Source organism: Tinamus guttatus, unplaced genomic scaffold, assembly GCF_059628265.1.
Source record: "Tinamus guttatus ecotype Peru unplaced genomic scaffold, ASM5962826v1 Tinamus_guttatus_pri_ptg000210l, whole genome shotgun sequence".
NCBI lineage: Eukaryota > Metazoa > Chordata > Aves > Tinamiformes > Tinamidae > Tinamus > Tinamus guttatus.
In genome coordinates, this window is record NW_028288744.1 from 463,674 (window position 1) to 486,651 (window position 22,978).

At 35.6% G+C, this 22,978-nt stretch overlaps 1 protein-coding gene across 1 annotated transcript; it reads right to left on the reverse strand.

Moving 5' to 3' along the window:
- Positions 1 to 2,347: 2,347 nt before the first annotated feature.
- On the reverse strand, positions 2,348 to 19,429 carry DTHD1 (death domain containing 1). Its single transcript, XM_088524347.1, has 10 exons — positions 19,105 to 19,429; positions 16,152 to 16,878; positions 15,305 to 15,635; positions 14,439 to 14,618; positions 13,443 to 13,690; positions 11,195 to 11,359; positions 10,330 to 10,619; positions 8,438 to 8,682; positions 3,197 to 3,254; positions 2,348 to 2,649 (listed from the first exon to the last, which is right to left on the reverse strand). Exons 1-10 carry the CDS (start codon positions 19,382 to 19,384, stop codon positions 2,348 to 2,350), a joined length of 2,826 nt encoding a protein of 941 aa, XP_088380473.1. The 5' UTR covers positions 19,385 to 19,429.
- Between the last annotated feature and the right edge of the window lie 3,549 nt (positions 19,430 to 22,978).

The following is a 22,978-nucleotide window of genomic DNA, read 5'->3' on the forward strand; positions in this document are numbered from 1 at the left end:
TTGAATAATATTGGTTAAAAGAGGGCCACCGTTTAGGTTAAAGACTTTTTTGTGACTAGTAGGTATGTGATGTTTTTGTGAACTGAGGGAGTGTATGCTCAGTTCTCAGTGCTGCGTGTGCCCTTCCAGGAGCCGGAGTAGCAAGTGTGAACAAATGTTAGGCTAGCTAGGGTGAGACGAGAGGAAAGGCACACCACCCCACCCATCGCCTTTGCAGCTGAGAAAAATGATCTTCGAGCACCAGCAAATTGAGTATCATTTCCCCAGGTTTGTGCCTGGGGACTCATCGTGCTCTTGTGGTAGTAACCCGTTTACACCTCAACCCTCGTGGTGCCCACCAGGGCCAACAGAAGGTCACACTGCTCCATAGTTCTGTCCGCATGTGAATGAAGATGTGGATGAAGGAAGAGCAGTGCTGTGTCTGGGTCTTTGCAGATGAGTTTCAGTTTTTAATTAGGTTTTATTCAGGTATTTTCCAGCAAGTAAAATGCAGGTGTTGGGTTTTTGTTAGCTGCAGAGGCCATCTTGTGGCAAACTGCTAGAAGTGGTATTAGAATTTAATTTAGATGGCAAAATGAAATATTGCTTGTTGCAGTATTTCCGGTATTATTTGTATTAGCATCCTGCCTTGAAGCATGACCATACTATATAGATAGATAGATAGATAGATAGATAGATATGGCAGATACTGTCAAAATATACATACGTATGTATCTCTGTGTGTATAGGTATATGTATCTGCTGGGCCTGTAAATGAATATTCTTAAAGAGAATGTATTGATGATAAAAGAGCCTGTGAGTATGTATTGCACTAAGTGCATTATGAAGATGTTTTAATGTTTTCTTATGTAAATACACTCGTTCCTCTCAGAATAAGAAGACAGATTATATTTATTTGTTTAATAAAAAATGAAAGGATGAGTATATTACAGTAAAGGAGTGAAGTTCTTCCTATACTTCGTCATACAGTTAAAAATGATAATCCTAAAGGATGAGACATTAGTGAGTAGATTAATTAAACATTATGTGAGTAGTATTCTTTTTAATCTTTTCCACTGCAGCGTAATTTTCTCATATATAATAGTGATTTTGTAATTACAATATAAAAACTACAGATTTAAAATACAGATCACAATTAAGATTTGTCAGATTATCAAAATCTAAAATATGATTAGAGTGGTGGTGAAGGTTGAAAGAGGCAGAGAATTGCTGCTTTGAGTCCAGGAGAATGATAATAAAATGATAAGGATGCACAAGTGGCCTAAACTTGATGAAATAGCTGCATCTGCATGAATATAGCTGGAGCATCAGGAAAAGTGCACAGATGTGACCAGCTGTGTAAGCACAAACTGGTATTTGCATGTGTAAATACCAAACCGCCAGCTGTCTCCCTGAACGATGATTCCCTGGGACTTGCCAGCTATTTTCCATTCTTAAGGGAAATGTCAGAGTTTAGCTTTTAGAGGAACTTGTGGTGTGTTGCATCATCTGGGTTGCGATACTATGTAAATGAAAACATAGTTACAAAAATTCAACTCTATTATTATTATGAATTTTAAAGATCAATCTTAGGTTTTTGAAGGCAAACGCGATAGTAGATTAAAACACATGCTAATGAGTAATGCAAATCTACCTATCTTATTTTCTGACCCTTGAATTCAAGAGCTCAATATAATCAATAAAATTACAAATAAAGTTTTTTTTTTAAGCATACAGGAAAAAAATACTCCATTTTCCAAACTTGATTTTAATCTGAAAAGAAAAATTACTAGGATAGATAATAATGAAGCACCAAATTTGGTAAATTCTGGAAATGCTTTAGATGTTCAGTGGGGTAACACTAAAATCTGTCATGACATTCACAAGAATAAAATTATTCTCTGAAAGTTCAGAAGTCAGGATTAATTATCAAAAACCTGAAAGTGAGATACAATTTTTTTCTGTCTGTATTATAATGGTCCACTACATTCTCTTCAAAAGAATATGGTAGGAATTATTAGTGGACATACAATAATCAATATATCAGGGAGTGATTTCTAAGACTTTGAGGAAATATAGTGAGTAGTTCTTAGTTTCCAAAATATCTACTAATAGCTGTCTGTCGGTTGGGTATGACAAGTGCAAGTAATTAGAATCCTTGGAAGACCATTCAAACTAGCCTCTAGTTCTTCATACATAAGTTTTCAGTACAGTACAACAAATGTTCACTTTTAGCAAGCAAGGAAATTATTTTTACATTTTCCTGAAGTATAAAGGCTTCAAAGTTACAAGTAAAAGAAACAGTTCACTGAAAGATATCATAGAAATATTCTTACATATCTGCAAGAATCAGAGAGGAACGGGGCTGTTAGTTGTCAGGGGTCCTGCCCTGTTTGTTTTCCCACTTGAAGCGCAGTTCCTCTGAAAGATCCCTCCGGCCGCTCCGCCGCAAATAGCGAGACAGGAGCTGCTGTTTATTAGCTGATCGTGGAAGGGACTGTCTCCAGCAGCAAAGAAGCTCGTAGATCTGGTGGGTTAAATTATCAGGGCACTTCAGCCTAACAAGCTGAAGTGTGCTCCTCCGAACGGGTAAGTGCAAAGCGAGCAGTGGAGTGTCATCTTCTGCAAGCTCTTCTGCAAGCCAGTACAGCAAGTTGTCCCACAGGGCCTCTGCTAGGCAAAAGTTTGTAAAATAGAATCGTTACTTTTCTACTGTGTCAGTCTTTCACTTGGAAAGCTTTCTAAATCTTGAGCCTGAGTGGGTGAACTAAATGTGGTTTGTTTTTGCCTGCAGTGAAAGTAGATATGAAACATCATTACTTCTTATATTTAATGTAATTTTTGGTGATTGTACTGAGATGAGAAGTGGCTTTAGTCAATAGCAACTTCAGCAATGAGCTATAATTTCTGGGACTTTATGGAGAAAGCTAGCAATAAAATAAAGCTCATGCATTTCCTATAATTGATACATCAATAGCTTTCCAGTACAAATTGAATCTTATTATGCAAAATGTAGTATGTGTTCCAGCACCCCACCACAATGTTGTTATTTTTTTGTTCCCTGGTAACCAGATTGTTTCTGGCTTTGAATTAATGAGTATTAACTACTTTTTTTCTGAATATGGCATCTTAAAATGACAGAATTAAAATAACTCCTAGCATTAAAAAAAAAAAAACTCTATATACTAATGTTAATACATTAGATAAGACTTCTTACCTGATGAATCAGAAGAAATTCTTTTTGTGCTCTTTGGCCGTTTGATCAACTTTTCTTGCTATGAAAGACAATGTGTTGAGGGAAGAGAAAGGACAGAGTGAAACGGGGATGGAGGATCACAGTAAATCAATAGCCTACATTGAGGCCTTGTGTCATTATTGGAAACTAGTCCACATCCTAAGCTGGTATAAATCAATATCCAGCAATTAAAATAATGAAACAGCATCTGTTTGGACCAACTGAATGTTTATTGCATCCTATTACAAAGATTGATGTATGCAGTTTTATAAATATTTGTTCAGTAGCCATGTCATGATTGCTGTATAGAAAACAGGTGTATAGAAAATCTATGTGGAACCTTCGTACACAAAAGAAATTCTGATTTTAAATCTTGCATTGAATTTGCCTGCCTGAGCCCGTGTACTGACTATATGGTAAGACAGTATAGCATACAGTATTGTTTCAAGGACAGTAAGAATAGTTGGTGCATATCTACAAAATCATACTGTGTTTGTAGCTGTAGTTGCTCATTTTACATGTCTCAGCTTCCAATTTTAGATGACTAAAAATCATTGCTCAAAACACAGTTTCATTAGAAATTGCAGTTTTTCTTCTGTCTTCCTCCGAGGGGGAAAAAAAAAAAAAAAAAAAAAAAAAAAAGGCTCTTTTTCTCTGTGACTGAGAAAGAGGAATTAAGTCTTGTGGGCCCTACTCTTTGTTCCTACTCCATGAAGAACGAGAAAGTATTTACCTAAGTACTGGGCACAAGAAGAGATCAATTCCTATCAAGTGAAGTTTAGGTCTTTTTTGGTTTAGATCTTGAGTTATCCTCTTTCAGTGCCTGTGGTAAATGTACCTTGCTCTCACAGTTTCAGCTGTGCTACCTGGTAGTATATGCACAATTTTCCTTATGAGATTTGCTCCATATTTACTCGTTGAGATTCCTTTCTCTATTTCCAAATTAATAGCACGATACGACTTTTCCTTTTGGATATACTGAGCCATAGGCCAGGCAGAGCTTGTGTTCAGTACTTTTACAAGCCTCAAATTAAAGGGAATAAAAGGTTTTTCCAAAAGGGGGCATTGCTTTTCTTACAAAACTCTAGAGTGTTTTCTCTGGCTTTGTTTAATCATGTATTTATATTTAAACTTATTTTCATTAATTAATGAGAATTTAGCACTTCAAAGCTCTTTATGAGATTTTCAGAGTTTCTGTAGATGAACTCAGTTACCCAAGGATTGACTTTAATCTGATATACTTTATGCTGTTCACTGTTAAAGTAGTTCTGAAAAGAATGGAAAATGAATATTGTCTGGAAATAATGTAGTAATTATATAATGTATTAGATCTAGAACATGAAATGTTTAAATATCTGTGGTGAAGAGCTAAATTTACCCACAGTCCAGCTGCACTGGTATGTGGCTTCATTTTTCTGGTTGACAGTGTAAGTAAAATGCTGGAACAGTCAAAGCAGTTTTCTAGTCTAAAAGGCCTTTCAGTTAGGTAAGAAACTGCCTTTCTGAAGCAGATCACATGCTATTTTACTGTTAGACAGTCATTAGGCATAAAACTTCAGCAGATTAGTAATTTGATAATGCTTCTATGTATTACAGTAATATCTTTTTTTGCAAAACACTGTGATTTGCACAGTGTTTTCTGAAAAGCTCAAGTGCTTTCTTAAATAGACCTCTCAGACATGACCGGATTCTACTAGAATATTAAACAGGATAGATAGAAAAAGGAGAAATAAGCTTTTAAACTCTCTAGACCAGTTTTACATGCATACACCATTTTGAAATTGATAGAAGTATTCCTGAGATGCTTAACATGAGAATCTGATCCATGGGATTTTCCCTGTATTCAAAATAACAAGTTTGACCAGTCAATGTTTTTAAAAGCTGAGGAAGTAACAGCTTCATGAACAAAATTGTTAATGTTACCTCCCTGCAACTGCAGCCTGTTTAAATTAAAAAGTGATGTGAAAGGTTTCATACAAAGTAAGCCACCACTGTCAGAATTGTATTTGTAAGACTGTGGTTAAAGTGGGAACATACGTTCATTATGAGACATGTTTATACGTATACAATAACTGTCTTCACAATCCAAGGGAGATTTAGAATTTTACAGAAAATGGCAATAAATACGTAGTCAGCTTGAGTGTGAGTCACTTGTCTTAAATTGCATTTGTCTTTGTCATTAGTGAGACCAGGCACTCCAGATGCTTCTATTTTTCTTATCTATGAAAAGGAAAACATCCCTCACCTCAAAAAATACTTTATTTTGAGAAAATACCTACTGCTCCTGGCAGCATGGAGTTTCTTTAATCCTGTGCATTGAAATAAATTCATTAGCCTATTTAAACTGAATTTAAGATATTTATGAAAACAAAAATGTAGTAGAAATGTAAACAGTCTTTTTTTAATCCTACATATGCTGCTATTAAGGGATTTTATTCCCAAACGTCCAAAGGCACTTACATGTAAGTGAGAAGTCATTCAGCATTGCCACCACTTAAAGATTCAATTAACTCATGTTAAGGGAGAACTTTACTGCAACAAGTGGCATCCTATAAGCATCAAAGTAATAGAATCAAAGTAAGAGCAGGGCTCCAAGTCGTGCGCTAATATCAGTAGGACAGATGTGAACAGTGAGTATTATGTTTTAATGTGCTCGTGAGATGTGTGGCAGTTTCCTTGCTGCACTAAAATAGTGTGATAGAAACTAGCAAAATGGAAGCAGCGTGGCTGGCAGGCATCTGTCATCATCACAGCAATATCTGTTCTTATTGCCCTAGTCGTACCAAAGTAAGCGGGAGTTACACACAAAGCAATGCATGTCCTACTGCTAGAAAAATGTTAGTCGACGAACACAAATGTAGGATAGTTCTGTGTGCTTCAGCAGTATAAAATAGCATCAGCGTATGACTAATTACAGTGACATCCTCCACTTATATTATATGAGTATTAACAGTGGACTTTTGCTTCACTGAAGTGGTAAATAGTAGTTGTGTATGACAAATGGTTGGTGTAGGTGTTTTTATATAAGTAGTGTATTAAATTTCTTCATATATTTACTCATCCTTTTTTTTAAGCTATTTCTAATGATTTATTTCATTCATTAGGAAGCCCAGCAAAATATGAAGATCTATATATCTAATAAGATCTATGATCAGACCATGGATAGTAAACACAGGATACAGTGCTTATGTCAATTTTACTGTCAGTGTCTTCTTCATTGTTAATAGTTACAGAGCAAGTAACAGGATATGGTAGGAAATTAGAATTTCCTTGTCAGTGCCCTCACATTCAATTGCACCTGGATCATTACTTTTAATACATGGTCTGTCTCTGCTCCAGTCAATTCTGTTTCCAATTCAAATAGTTTTTGCTTCCCCAATAATCTGGGGAAGTGAGTTAATCTTTCGATTAATTTTGTGTGGCATCTTGGGGACACTCAAAAGAAAGGGTGTCCCCAAGACAAAGTTATTTACAGCCCTCCCTCTTTCCTGCTGGCCAGGAAACCCAGTTTGTGCTGGGTTTCACTCTGAAACATGCCAGCTTACAGTCCCAGAAAACTACTTGAGGATGCTTTTCTCAGAACACCCTCCCTTCTGCTGTTTTCAGCACCTTCCCAGGACTTGTCACAGAAACCAGAACCTCTTGAGAGTGGTTACTGCTTTAACTGTCTTTACCCAGGCTATCTTCTTGTGTGCATCTTGGCTTTGCTGTGCTCAGCTGGTTCAACTGGAAGTAGAGCCACTGCTCACAAACAGATTAAGAGAAAATATCTATTCCTGTCGTTTGATTTCTTTTTGGTTAATAGTTAAAACTTAGCATCAATTATCATGTTACACTGTTCCTCTGCTTCCTTCCATTTATGTAAATAAGCTCTTGGGTTATGACTGTATACTCACATATGTTATATATGCTTACGTGCAGTCTGACCAGATTTCAAGTCCTCAGCCACATGCGGAAGGAGCACAGCTGGTCTTAAATTTAGTAGCAAGTAGTCACAAATTTAAAAATCCCAATAGAATGTTTAAGGACTGGTATGTTCAGCAATACAAAACAAGCATTAAAACAAATCTACAACACTTGTTAATTAGCTATATGGTTTAAATCAATTGCAGGTTAGTACTGTAAATATTATTCTTACTACACAGTGAGTTGAAACAAATCAGAAAAATGAGATGGAAGGGAGGCAGGTGGAAGAAAGGTAACTAACTTATGGCTAAGCAGGGTGTCAGAGATTTTTTTTTTTTAATCATCCCACTGGATATTAGTGTTAAATGTAGTGTTTCCCTCTTTGTGAACACCGCATATGGAACATTAGCCCTATGGAAAAGTAAAGATGGTGAAAAAGTGATTCCCTAAATAAAACTTGGGGGCTTTTTTTTTTTTTTGAATTCCCCAAATAGAATTTGGAGTTCTTTTTTTGCATTTGTCACTAAAGAGGATCTCCTGTAAAATCTTCTGCACTCTTTTACTTGGGAAAATGTAGATGGAAGAGATATCAAGAGGTATGAAAAAAAGATAGTTTTCCTGATGACAGCTTCAGATAAAAGTCAATTGCAAAAGGGAAGGAATGCTGCTGCACATCAGAAGGGATTTAGACCAAGTGTTACTGCACATACATGGAGACTAAATTTTATGCAGATTTAATATCAGTAGTCTATTGGCAGCAATTTGTGTCATATGTAGGTCCTTGCAAAAATTATAATGAAGTTCCATTCAAGGAATGAATAAAGGCATATTAAAGGTTAATTTATGTAGGAATATCTTTCACCAGAGCAGCAGTCAACTGCTATTTTGTAGAGGCTTCTCGGCCATAAGAGCAAATGAAAAATCATTGGTGATACAATTGTCAATATAGGAGAAGAAAGGTTACACAAACTGTTTAATGCTCTTACAATTTGCTGTTCTGTACTACCAGACAGGGATACAAGAAATAGCTACTGAAACTTGCACTGATTTCTTGATGCCACTGCCTATTAGGGGAGCAGATGGGTGAAGCTTTTCTGCTTGCTGAGTGCATCTCTTTTGTCTGTGGCTGGTGCTTGGATGTGGGTCCCCTCCACCCACCAAGAGAAATGTTAGGGTTGTTTGTACACTGCTGATGCATCAGGACTGCGCCATCACACACCCCTGTGTGCACCTGGCATGCAAAAAACATATACCCCCCTGGGTACAGGACAAGGGATAAAGGGAAAGATTTTCAGGAAAGAAACCCAAGAAACCCACCTTTGGTAATGTTAGTGCTAATTTGCACAGTGGAGACTGGTGTTGATAGTCATCATATGGCAGGGCCTGTTCCCATTTCTTGGCTATCATCTCTCTGGTGATTTTATAAAACACTGCTGTACCTTTGTAATGAGGTGAGCTGTAATTACCAAATTCATCCACTTCTTTGATTTGGAGCTCCAACCGGGGCTTTCTTTGTGAATGAAAAATAAGCCTGTAGGTTTTTCCAAAATCTTTTCCATTCTCTGCTGTTCATACAAAAAAAGAAGCATTTCTTACACTGTGTTTGTATTTGTAGCCTCTAAAATGATGTGAGCTAAATAGAATTAGTCATATAATAGACTGTTGCTCTTCATGGTTGTTGGTACTTAAATATTTAGGGCTCATGCATTCTTGACAGGCTACTTGGGCGACAAAGATGATTAAGGGACTGGAGCATCTATCTTATGACGAAAGGCTAAGCGAGCCGGGCCTATTTAACCTAGAGAAGAGAAGATTGGGAGGGGTTCTGATCAATAGGTACCTGAGAGGTGAATGTAGGAACGATGGGGCCTTCTCCTTGGTGGACAGTGACAAGGGGTAATGGGTACGAGTTGAAACACAGGAAGTTCCACCTCCATGTGAGGAAGAACTTCTTTAGAGTGAGGGTGACAGAGCCCTGGAACAGGCTGCCCAGAGAGATTGTGGAGTCTCCTTCTTTGGAGGTCTTCAAAACCCGCCTGGATGCCACCCTGTGCCACATGTCCCTGCTTGAGCAGGGGGTTGGACTAGATGATATCTAGAGGTCCCTTTCAAACTCAATCATTCTGTGATACTTCAGTAGCTAAAATGTCACAACAAGCTGTCTTAACCCCTAAGTTAAGGTTAAGCATAGGGAATGAGGAGTGAAGGCTGTGCTGCAGTTCCAAAAGTAAGACGATATGTAACATGGAAATAAAAGTAACATGGAAGATGATAAAAATAAAACACATGCCACAGATGGAAAAGAAATAAAACTATGTTGAAAATGAAATTAGAAGTATATACTTTCTGGTTAGTCAGGACTGATGTCTGTCTCTCAAAAGAAGTGGCTTCTTTGGCACATTAAGCTCTCTCACGTCTAACTAGAGTTCTCAGTGGAAGAGTTTATATAAGATGTAAAAATATTTGGGCAGAGGGAATTAACGGTGGGGACCAGACCGTGTTGGTAGGTGATTTCCAAAGCGCCCAAAAAAGTAATTTTGTTTGAGCATTTTTTGAGGCTTATTATCTCTTCTTCAGATAAGCAAAAACTGAACGGTGACAGTTAGTGAATGGACTTTCCTGACGGCTAAAGGAATATAACACTTCTCTTTTATGACCTCAATTTGAGTACAACTCACAAAAGCACTATTTTGCCCTGGATTTCACTGTTAAACCTTACTTGCTCTAACTGAAGTTACACCAATAAAATAGCAGAAAGTTTCTTTTTTTGTTTGAAATCTATTTATTCCCTGTCACATGCTCTATAATTTGAAAAGTGACTGAGGGAATCTTGGCCTTTTGAAATATAACATAAATACCTATTGATTTTGCAGGCTCCACTTTCACACTATGACAGAATGGTTCAGGGTAGCAGGGAGCACTGAAGAATGTCTAGTCCAACCCTTGTGCTCAAAGCTTAGTCAGCTAGAGCAATTTGTTCAGGATTTTTTTAATCTAGTATATTTTATTTTACAGTTAAAGTAGAGCTGTTTCCTGTGTGGTTCCAGGTACCAATCATTTACAAGAAATAAAATCCTGAAATAACTGAATGTTGTGTAAGTAATCACAAGCAATGTTGTGTAAGCAATCACAATTGCATAAATTGTTTCAGAACAGCTCAGGTAACTAACTGGTAATGTTCATTTAATAGCATAAAATAATTACCTTACCTGAAGCGAATATATTGCCACTAAATCTAAAATGAATCTGCTCTCCTTCTTTTAATGGAAACTGCTTTGTTGGTTCTGGGGGACCAAAGTAGCCCTCCTCATGCAGATTTTGAAGTTCACAGGTCAATTCTTTTGATGCAGATAGCACAACTACAATTTTGTATGGGTTTTCTCTTTTCCGATACAGTACCACATTAGCCATTGTGCTACAGATGGCTTCTTCCAAAGCCTGAACAAAGAGGAGAAGATACGTGTTTTCCAAGTGGAAGGAAAGGCGAATGATAAAGAAGCTGTATTAAAAAAAAAGAAAATAGATATCTATATGTTAAAAACATTTTATCAACTGTTAGCAATTTATCAAGTAAAATAACAGCGTGCTCAGCCTTGAACAAACATTTTGCTTTTATCTTCTTTTCATTTTTGTTCCATCACCTTGTTTCCATCTCATGATATATGGTAATTTGCTTGCTTCTGTAACGTAGAATGAGTCTTTCTGTATGTATGAATTCAAATATAAATTAAGAGAATATTTATTAAACCAAATTTCAAAAGAAAAGTCATGTAATTAGAAATCTAAATCACACTGACAAGATTATGTATTAAAATCTGCATTTCCAGTCTCAGTTGTTGGATATGTTTCATTGTCTATGATCTAGCTATGGAATATTTTTTTCCCAGATTTATGTTTTGTGTAATTATGAATAACACATCTAAATGATCTGATATTTCAAACTGGAAGAAAAAGATGCTAGTAAATTAATCATGCTCAGTGAATGATTTCTTAACTCTACTAATTCCTCTTAATCAGTATACTTGAAGTTAAATATTTCAGCAATATAATTTAATAAAATTATTTGTACTTTACCTTTCTAAATGTTCATTTAGTTGAAATGATACAAGTCCATTCCGTGCATTCTGGATAATTACATCATCAAACACAATCCATTCCTCGCCTTTTTTCCTGCGACCTAATAATTTCAACGTTTCACTGAGATTCTCCCCATTCTTTCTCAGAGAGGCAGTCATAGCTCTGGAAAGCAAAAGAATTGTATAGAAAATTTAGTGATCCTACAGGAAGAGTAAGTCTTGTATTTGTAAATCTGCTTTCCCTTCTGGTTTCCAGTGATAACCAGGTGTTTCCTCCATCTTGCTGAAAATCCACATCTGAAAGTAACTTGAGCATGTAAGTGATAAAATTGTTTGCAGATTTTTTTGAATTCTTCATAAGAAAAAAAAAAGTTCCTTTACAAATGAATGCATTTTAAATCTAATTATGGTTTGTTTTTAAGATATTCATCAAGCTTTGGACATTTTATAAAGGTAGATATCTGAAGTGGAGGAAAAAAAAAGTTTTATTCCTTAAGCATATATTGCAAAATAACAGATTAGAAAATAAGACATAGCTGCTATCCATTACCTCTTTCAACAGAAGAAGTAACAGCAGAACAGCAAATTGTCTTGAAATCAGATAATTACATTGATATCATATTCAGGATCAAGAAATCATGCCATGACATGCTCTGGCTATCTCAGTATTTGCAAGTACAGGAAAATGTTGGCATCTTTTCTCTGTGGGATTTATATCAAAAGAAGCAGTCAAGCCACAGTCTTTTCATGGATGCGCTTTGATGGAAAAGCTAAAATGCTTTTTAGACTGGTATTAGGTGCTGATAGGTACCATGAGAGTACTGCCACACAGTGAATTGCTCTGGTATAACAAAAGAGATTGGAATCTCCCACACAGAAACATGACAACCTTCCCAAATGTGAAGTCTGTGATAAAGACGGATGTTTAGTTTAAGGAAACACAGTGTGTGTGAGCTCTTTAAAATATGAACTAAGTTTTTCAGAAATGGAAAGCTTGGATCCCTTCTCCATTTGTACCCTGCTTATTGGAGATTTTTGTATCTGGGCGGGTAGATGAATTTTGAAAAAGATAATGTTTATTATAACAGGAGTAAGCTAACTCTTTAAGGATTTCAGGTAGAAGTCCTTGAGAGCTGACTGTTGTCCCAGACTAGTCCCCACCAAGAAATCCCGTGGGATCCTTTCTAAACCTGCAGATGCCTATGGGAGCAGAATCGGAAGGGCAACAGTGAATTGGTAGCTTTAGAGTGATTTTTTTTTTTTCTTGCGTGAGATGGGAAGAATATTGTTCTATTTTGCTGACTACCAAAATGTATGGGATCTGCCTTGGCCTTTTTTTTCCCTGAAAAGTTTCACCCATCTCCTTGCGTTTGATCAATTTTATTAAACTGTCAGGTAACAAATGAACTTCAGAGTTTTTTTAGGTGTCACCATTTTTAGTGCTTAGCCTCAGACACACTGAAAAGTCTAATTTTTAGAAATTTTGTAGTATGTGCTTTGAGAACCTGTCCCTCTACCAAATGCCTCAGGATGTGCACAACAAAACCGACATAGCCTAAATCATTGTGTTTCAGAAATTTTCACTCATGTAGCCAATGGAATGAGGAGAAATAAATCAGGAAATTCAGAGTATGAGATATCCAAACCACCCAGTGGATAGTGGTCAAGATAGCTGTAAGGTATAGCTATTTTCTGTGCTCTGTGCTTGTATAATATATTATAAATTCTAACTTTAAAAATTGTGTAAGAAAGTACAGTAAGAGTACTTTCAAGCAGTAGAGCTTGTTTGTTATCTTAAGAAAGTCTGCATTAAGAATCATAGCCATAAACAAAACATAATAGCCATTCTGCAGTAAGAATCTTAATTTTGCCATGGTAGCTTGTATTGTTTTGGATTACTTGTGGAATAAAATACTATTCTGTTTAAATACAGATGGCAAAGATCAGTTTTAAGTATGTGAAAACAGCTGGACATTCCTTTCCTATAAAAAAGGAATGTGTTTTTCATCCTGAATCCTGTTAGAAATACTGTGGTCAGCATCTTCAGTGATTATAAATCAACATGTTATATAGAGTAGCTAGCATGAGAATGTGGGGTTTTGCTCTAGGGTTTCTAATGCTTCTAGCTATAGCAGACTACATTAAGGAAAGAGTACACTTTAGAATACAAAAATGATTAATCAGCAACCATTAAAATTAATTTATTTTACTGTTTTGATCACAATTAATTTGTAGACTGTTCTTACCGAGGATGATATGTTGTAGTAACTTGACTCTTGACGGTAGCACTAATGGCTCTTACATGTTCTGCCTCATCTCCTTGTCTCTTTTTTTCTGGGTTTGGAGGACAGGGAAGAGTAACAGTAACTGACTTGTTAAATGCTTGGCCTGAAGGATGCTGGACATGAACCAGTGCACTACTGGATACCACTGAATGATATATATCATGTTTTGCTTTCAATGTGGAAACCAGTGATGGCTCAATTGGCTGAACCTAAGCATAGAACACAATTGTACAGTTAGTACAAAAGCGATTAAAACTTTATTTATTTATTTATTTTTACAAAATGATTTATTTTTTGAAATTGGGTTAGACTGTCACAGAAAATTTAGGTTTCCCTCTTTAACCCAGGAACATTTCTAGCAATATACTAGCATGAACAAGCTTAATTGTTTTGTACCTGCTTCATCTTCCTTCAGAAATTGATGGCTTTTTTAAATTTTTTTTTTAATCTATATTTTTGACTCTTATTTTTAGCCTCTGAAATGCATATCAGTACCTCAGAATCAACATTTTTATTAGGGAGGGGAGAAAGACAATATAACTGGAGCTTATTTTGAGATTATTTACAGTTTAAGCCTAACTGGGGACAAAATCCTTCATTGTGCTGGCAACTAAGAAGGAAGGCAGTCAGATGAGAAAATTTGTTCCAGTAGCTTAAACCATTGCCAAACAATTGACATTGGAGGTTATATCATTGTTGAATACAGTTTCATTTTCCAAAGCATATCAAAGAAAAGTAAGCTGGAGGTATGATGACTACTGAGGATACTGTGGTTTTAACAAAGCTGTCAGGAAACCATTTGTTGTGAATACACTTTGTGGAACTGCATAATCTTCATAGTCACTGAATAATGAAAGAGGTTGACCTTTAAGACATTAACACATGTTGTCATCTTGTTTTTGAAAATAATCAGATAACACATAGTTATGGACCAAATACTGTGTATTTCAGGCTTACCTTTAGATGCATGACTGCTGGAGAACTGAATGTTTCTGGAGGGTAATAGAAAGAGATTCTAGAATCTATGTTCAGCTTTTGGGAGAGACCAGCCTTTGGAATGGTAAATATTTCTTTCTTTAAGCATGACAATACGGAAAAAATACCCAGTTGATAAATTTTCACTTCTGCAAAGATTTCCTGTGGAAAGATATTGTGTACTCTAGTACATTGGAGGGAAAGGAAGCCATATTCAGTAGTGGATTAGCATTTTAAGAGTGGAATGTTAAATATAATGCAGGTTGTGAAATGAAAATAAGAGAAATACTGCTGCCACTTGGATACCCAGTTATTTGGTATTACTCTAGTCTCCAAGTAATGTATTTATATTTTAGTACAATGAAATGAGTTGATGATGTGTGTTGGATTTGCCCCAATATGATTACTTATGTAGTTAAAAACAAACAAGCATGCCAAAATAAAACCCCCAAAAATTACTATCCTGTGTTTCTTTAAGATGGAATATGGACCCATACACACAGAATTATGTTATTTCTCTGTAATCTAAGCGCAAAATATTTCCCCTTATATTTTCCTATTATTTACAAAAGAATGTTACACATATTACACATATATACAAAAATCACAAACTACTGTTCAGTCATGAGTATTGTGGGATCAAGTATTTCCCTTATCACTGTTAATGAGAAACAGACCTTGTTAAATACTAGGTTTCAAATAATTAATTCTTGAGGAAGTAGTTCATCTTAATACCATATAAGGTGTAAAATGGCCTGCTAATGATCAGTGTATTGTACAATTCTACACAGGCTTAATTGGTGAACTGGAATGATGTTTTCATAATGTTCAGTTAGGAGATGACTAACCTTATGGTTTCCTTGGTATCCCTCCAAAGAAATGGGAGACAAGTAAGTCGACTGAAAGTTCATATCAGTCACCTTCACCAAAATATCCCGATAATTTCCTCTGAAGAGTGAAGCAAATGGTATTGCAATGTTGATAGGGAAGGGGACTGCTTTTTCACAGTCAGAGCATTCAATACTGATGACATTGCTGAGCAGCTCCTCAGAATCCTCCACCACCAAGGAACTAGTGTCATTGACTATCTTACACATCAGGTTCTCAAGAGCAATTGCAGGACCTTTAATATAACAAACTACTTCCTGTTGATTCTCATCACTTCCTTCCACTAGAAATCTGGAGAAAAAGAGCATAAAATATTATTATTTGCATTCTAGAGTGTTGGCAATGATTTTTCTTGTAATTTTCATTAAATACTTTGCTAATTTGACATAATTTCTTTACAGCATAGACAAGTCAGTGATAGTAACTTATGTTTATGAATAAATAGATATGACATGAAAACTTCTGTTGAACTTCTTTCAGAACATCTGGGAAATTATTAGAAAATGGCCTAATTGGGGTCCTTTTCTACTGATTTCCAAGAATTTTGGAATTATTTTCTTTCCTGGCTGCATCTCTGTCTCTTTGTGGCATAAAAAAGTGTATGTAATCAAATAGAGAGTTCCAATTTACTTGGGACCAAATGGAAGATCTTGGGTGTGCATACTTCAATTGTCAACTGCTATTTTTTGCTTAAGCAGGAGCTGCCCAATACATACATGTTGAGTTTGTGAGCCCACAAATGTTTATGTGTATACTAATAGGCAATTTCTGTTACATATGTTCCTCTAGAGAAGATTATGTACTTACGCTTTGTTCATCCAGTGCCTAGAATTTTGAAAGTCTTCTGAATCATTTGTAGAAGGGTTTGCAGTAGTTAGATCACATACTTGTGTCACAGACGTAAAGTAAATCTCATGTTTTTTTCCCATATTACTGTCTCTCATTTGCTCTGTCAGTTCGCGTTCTTCATTCTCCACGCTTTTTGAAGGTTTGTTGACTACTGCCATCTCTTCCCTCTCAGAAAGGTTCATGACAGTGCTATGAGTATCTTTTAATGTTCCAGAAAGAATGCCTTCACCATTGCCCCTAAGAACATCTTGAAAAAACAATTCTGGAGACTTTTTAGTAAAAGAGCCACCTCCATAAGTTTTTTCATTTTCTTTTTTCACTGGAACTTCTCTATTAATATAGTTTTCTTGAGCAGATACATTTTCAGTTAATGATGCAACTGTTTCTTTTTCCACAGCTTTGGTTTCACTTGGCTGGATTTGGTTACCATCCTGACTTCTCTGAGAAGGAGTTATTTGGGCGGGCTGACTGAGACTAGAAGATATTTGCACAGACTCTTCTCCTCCTACTTCAGAAAAGCACATGTCCATTTCTCTAGGAGCATTCTGAGCTGTCTGGATCTGAGATTTATCATCATATTTGCAGCTAGCATCATAGAGTTCATTTTCTCTCTCTTGAAGATATGAGACTGTATTTATCAAATAATCCTTCACTTTCAGCAAATAATCTATAACTCTGTTGCACTCTGAGGAAAAAAAAAGTATGTAATCAGTTGAATTTTGCTATGGAAGTTAACAAAAATGTGAAACCTTTTGTAAACATGCAAAGAGAATTACAGCTAACTCCCTAGTGCCATGCAATGCATCTGAAACATAATACATATCGAGGCTTTCATTTTATATTTGTGCATTTATTTTTAGTCAGTCTGAGGAAATTTCTGAGTAACCACATCCTGACAAGTACAACTTGGCTACTATGGCAGCCCTAATCATTCTAATGATTCTAAGCCCATTATAATGATCAGACACTACTAGATGAATGCTTAATGATATTCAATCTAAAATAGGAAATCGGTAAGTAGTACTCTAGTCAACTTGGGAACAGCTTAAATACTAAACCTTAATTACCTATATTTTCTAAAACTTAATTCTGTAAGTTTCTAACATGAGATTCTCTGGCAAAGCTTTTATACATAGACTCAATATGAAACATGAATGAAGAAGCATGCCTAAAAAGCACAGATTCTTTGCCATTCGAGTACTATTTTATCTTTAATGTAAGTATTTGTTTTATGATCCCTTTGGTGTTATCTTGCACCTTCTCTTAGAAATCTTTCCAGAAATTTTCTCTCCAGGAATTGAATATGTATTACTTTCTGTTGTCTCCTCACTTTATTCTGTCAATCTCTTTATAATTGGGAATGTGTCTTCATTAGTTAGATACATTGCAAATCTCTAGGAGAATTTCTTGCTTATTTCATTGCTGCATGAAATCCTGGCAGACTTTGCTTCGCAGATGAAATTCCATGAAAGTCAGGCATGTTGCTGGTGTGACATTACATGGTTTAGATAGACCTTTCACTTTCACCTCTATTTGCAGCTGCTTAATTTAACCTCCAAAAAATATGTTTCAGGAATTTTTTTTTTTATTGTTAAATCAGTCAGAAAATATTCCTTTGCAATCTTTTTTTTTTTTTTTTTTAAATTCCCAAACCACTTGTTATTGTACTTTGACTACATTGGAAAAACAAACAGGTTTTATTATATTTTTTCAGTGGTTTGGCATGGAATAAAATAGTTTCCAGGGCAGTTTTACAAGAGTGAAGAAGAACTTCCAAGTGATTTAGCAAGTCTGCGAAATAAAACAAAAAGACTGGAAATGACATAGCCTGCACAGCTTGCCTTGAATAAGAAGTTGCAGGAGAATACTTCCCAGTCTCACTAATGCAAAGCTTCCTTGGCCTCATTAGAATTACATGAATCGGTGCAAGTTGCCAAAATTACCCCTTGAGTTCCCTACTTTGAGTTCTCTAATAAGAAGAAAACATTTCCTACAGCTCTTTAAAGGTCCCTAAATTCAAATTTCTAGATAACATTATAGCATCATTCTGAATAATGGAATTTGCCTACACTGTGAGCTTTTTCTAATACTGAAGTGCTTAAAGCTAAGCACTTAAAGCTACGATTCTGCCTTGTAACTTTAGACTGCTCAAAAGTTTTGCATGAAGACACATTTTCCATTCTGTCACAGTGTTAACCTTGGAATAAATGTCCCCTTGTGCTTAAAAACAAATCAGCACAAGAAAAGCCCTTTCTGAACACTTTGCCTTCCATGTTTTTCTGATGTATGATAGCATAGTCTGGGAAATACAATGGCAGTCCATATGTAAGTGTCTTCAAACTGCTTTGCTAATTGACTGGATTTTGGAAGAGAGTGAGACTGAGAAAAAGAAGATTTTTGGAAGGAGAATGGTAATTAAATTTCATGTATTTACCTGTACACTAAGATGAATTCTACAGCAATTGTATTTTGGATGTGTACATAAATTTGGATGGCTTAATGGGGTTGAGGTGGACAGGGTCTGTTGGCAGCTTGAAGTGGAACTAGAGGCAGCTGGCTTCTTCCTGCTTTTGTTGTTGTTATTTAAACTGTCTGAATGGCTTCAGTTTTTAACTATCTAAACTATTTTGGATGCCTATAGATTACAATATGCATAACAAAACTTTAAAAGCAGTTTAATTCATTATGTTAAAAGAGTATGTGTGTGTATATATATGTGTTACATATCAATTAAAAGATAGAATCAAAATCATAGTTCCACAGTGATACAATTGCTGAAATATATTCTAAAGAATTACCAGTACTGGAATCTCAAAGGAAAAGTAAAGTTTTGTAGCATCATTAGAAGGTAGAACTTAGCATCCAATATATCCACCACATTTTCTTTACAGCTAAGTCCCTCCATACTTGCCTTGCCTTGAAGTCAGTTCTCTGTGTTTGTCTTGAAGAGCTCTCAGTAAGTGGCAAATGTCTTGAAGACCTTCTGCAATGTTCTCCAACTGCTGACTGAGAGATCTGCTCAGCTCTTTTGTTACAGAGATCAGTCTAAGCACGTACTCCAGGATGCCCTTATTATCCAGATCCCTTTTCAGAAGCATGTCTCTCACTAGTGAATTCGTATTGCAGATCTTTTCCATGAGCTGACCTGATTTGCCTTCAGCAGGTATGAACTTACATTCAGTTACTTCCATTTTATTTTAAAAATATACCACGAAAATTTTCCTTCTGCTCAAAACACTTCCACAAGATGTTTTATTTGGTTCAGGCTGCACTGTTTATTATCTGTGGCTTAAATGGGGAACAAAACAGTATTGTATTCCACACATACTGAAAAATCAAACTGTAGCTCAGAAGCTCTGAGTTGATGTTGACTATTAAAAAGTTACTAGGTGACAAAAAGGAGTGGCTATCCTGTAACTAAAGAAAAGGATTGCCAAGAAATGCCAATGTACACTGCATATTTAAGAACTTAAATAGGAAGTTTATGTAACTTACTTATGTAACAGTGACTTAACTCTCAGTTCTGAGCAATTTCTTACTGCAGAAGTGGCTGCAAAGGATCAGGATCTCTGAAATCAAGTCTAATCTAAATGATACAGTAGCTAACAATGAAGAAGTAAGCCAATTGCTGTTTTTCCTTACAAAACAACATTAAATATTGTAGGGTTCCTTGACATGATTTTCTAACAACTTTATTCCTTTGCTATTTAGAAAGCTTAAGCAGGCAGGCCAGGTGCAAGCTGCCCGCACACTGCATGGTGTGTTTGAATTCGTGTAGACCTCAGTGATACAAGAATCAACAAATCTCAAGATTTATTTTGTGACTCAAAAGTAGTTACAGAATAAATAGTCACGTTGTACTAGTAATAAATGTACCTGCAGTGTTTTCTTAGGCATGCTTATATAATAAGGAAATAAATACAAAGAACAACAAAGGTGCTAATTTAATTTTAATTTCACTTAATTTACACTGCAGCATCAAGAATTTCCTGCCTGTTGTCCATAGGAATGACATCACCATTATGGCAATGGAAAGTGATGGTAGAGCAGCACTTAAGTTCTCTGCAGCTACTGCTTGGCATTTAGCTGTGCTGGGAAAGGACAAACTCAAAATCCCCATTAGCAGAGTTTAGGCCTGAGCTATATCTGAAGTATAGCATATACCAAAAATATTTTAGAGTTTAAGCAATCTACTACACAAAATTCTGTACAGTGGCTTTCCTAATAAATATTCCTTTTCATCACCCATTATAAAAATAATTAATGCTTCTCTAAATAACAGTTTAAAGGGGGCCACTGAAATCTCACATAAACATTGTGAGGACTAATGAGGCCATGTCAGCAGTGTTCTTTTAAAATGCAAAGTGTTATATTAATGTTAAAAATAACAAGGAAAGATATAAAGTATATTTAATCAAATGTATGAGCTGACACCAGTCCTAACTGTTCAAAGGAAAGTTCTTTGACCCCTCCTAATTTACTTACCATACAGAAAGTGTACTTCATAGCTAACAAAATACTTGTGAATTTTGAACTTCTTTACAATCTCTGATTATTCAGCATTGGAGATCTGGATAATCCTTCCAAATTACTCCTAGTAAAAAAGGAACTCTGAGGGTAACATACAGTTTTGTGCTCATCTTCCCACCCAAAGTATTGGGGAAGTGCAAAGAAAATAAAACAAAAGAAAGGAGGCAATAAATGCATTATTATATATTTAGTACGGAATCACACCAACTGAAAAGTTGATCTACGTAATCATGTATGTACAGCTACTTTTCAGTTGTTGTAAACTGAGAAGTTAGTGTGACTCTCTACTCACTAATTATGCTATAGACAGATTCATCAGCTCTGGATCTTGTTCAGTTTAATGATTTGCTTAGACCACTCTTGCTCAGATTATGTAAATCAATTGCAAAGTGATTTGCAAAACTGACTTATGAAAAAAGACATTAGTTTGGATAGAGGAAAAAGAATATCTAATTTTTGAAAAATGACCTTGCGTATGAAATATACATGGCCTTGTTAGAAGAATATGCAATGCGTTGAATGCAGCGGAGCTTATTAGAAGCTCATGTTCTTTGTCGTAGGCAAACATGATGAACTGAAGAATTATATATCTAGCTTCTTGCATCAATACATGTTATCTGTACAAATTATCTGTACATATTGGAAGGAAGAGATTTGTTATTTTAGAAAATACATTTATCTAAATGCATATAATAGGGAAAGAAGAAATATTCTGATTTTTATATGTGGTTGCAGAAACAATATCAAACTTTCAATATGAAAATTTGTATTGATCTTTCTGCAAACTTGAATGAAATGTAGAATAATGAGTTTTGTGAAATTATGTAGTACCAAATAGTCTGTAATTGTATTATTGTCTGTAAAGGAATTTTACAGGAATAGGTAAGCTACATTTTTACTGAAACAGTTGACTACTCAAGGAAATAAAAGAACTGCTATTGGGATAGAGATTTAAATTTTAAACACATGATTATTATGCATTAGATCTTGTGGAAAAAAATGAAGTGGGGATCATTCAAAGGTGACTCAATTTTTTTTTACTATTCAGCAATTGTAAATACATTATATTGTTAAATTGACAACATATTTGAGTGCCTTTAAATTCAGCTATTCATATATTACAAATACGGTTTTAGATAAACAAAAATAGGCTCCCTCCATAATGGTAATTTTAGTCGCAGTATTTTGGGCTTGATCTTTGTGATATTTTACTGCTAACTAGCTCTTCAATTTCTCCTTACTTGAAGAGATAAAGAGCATGAAAATAAATAAAGATTTTTCAAGATGTTCAGTGCATAACTTCATGCTTTAAAACATGTGGTTTTGCACTGTACTGGCAGGTAGTAGATAAGGTAACTATAAATAAAGTCTTTGGGAACAATGCTTTACTACTTGACTCAAGCTCTTGCCCAAAGACATCCAACTTGGTAGTAGCTGTGAAGGGCCTGTGTGCACCCATAGGCCTTAGTGGTCCTGACCAGCCTTGTGGTGGGTACGTGTAGGTGATTAGCTAGACCATGCTGTAAATGTCTATGGATAGTAAAAAATAAAATGTTGCTGAAATGAGTAAAGCATACTCGGAAAATATGAATGATAAAGAAAATTGTAAACATTGCTTACTTGGAAATAGTACAGAAATGTGAGAGTATATTCCCTCAAAATAGAAGAGTACCTTTATTAATATGTATTGTAAAGTATTCTGGAGAAAATAGGAGAATGTGACATACATTGCCGCACACACACACACACAGGATGATTTCCCTGCAAGTCTTGTCTCCAGGGTTTTAACATGCAATTCAATAGCATATAGTTAATGCTATATATGCATATAGCATATATTAATGCTACTAGAATAGTTCTACAAATACTTTAAGCTGATTACGTTAAATCATTAGTTTTTCAAAGCTAAATTCATCATGAACTAGTTATCTGAGCTGATTTAACATGTGGCACACAATTTGGGAAGAGGACGTGGAAAAAGCAGGAATAAGCAGACTTAAAAGTAAGTAGTATTACTCCACTCTGCAGAAAGTCAGCTTTTATGGTGAAATTATTGTTTGATCTTGCAACTTTTACTACAAAACACAAAGAAAACCTCTTTTGGGATATTCGGGGAAGATTGGGTATTGGAAGAACCTCATAAAATTGGTCACTGTGGATGCACAGACTCACTGAAAATCCCTGCATATCACATAGCCTTTACTGGAAAAAGAATCAGTCTCTGCTTTTAAGGGTAGGGTGAAGACACAGCTGTC

What these genes read in the sequence shown, in the direction of transcription:
- DTHD1 (XM_088524347.1), bottom strand. Translation starts at nt 19,384, where the DNA reads ATGGAAGTAACTGAATGTAAGTTCATACCTGCTGAAGGCAAATCAGGT. An exon ending in GATACCAAGGAAACCATAAG is followed by an intron (nt 14,619 to 15,304) that starts GTTAGTCATCTC and finishes ATCTTTCCACAG; the next exon opens with GAAATCTTTGCAGAAGTGAA. An exon ending in ACTACAACATATCATCCTCG is followed by an intron (nt 11,360 to 13,442) that starts GTAAGAACAGTC and finishes TTTGCTTTCCAG; the next exon opens with AGCTATGACTGCCTCTCTGA.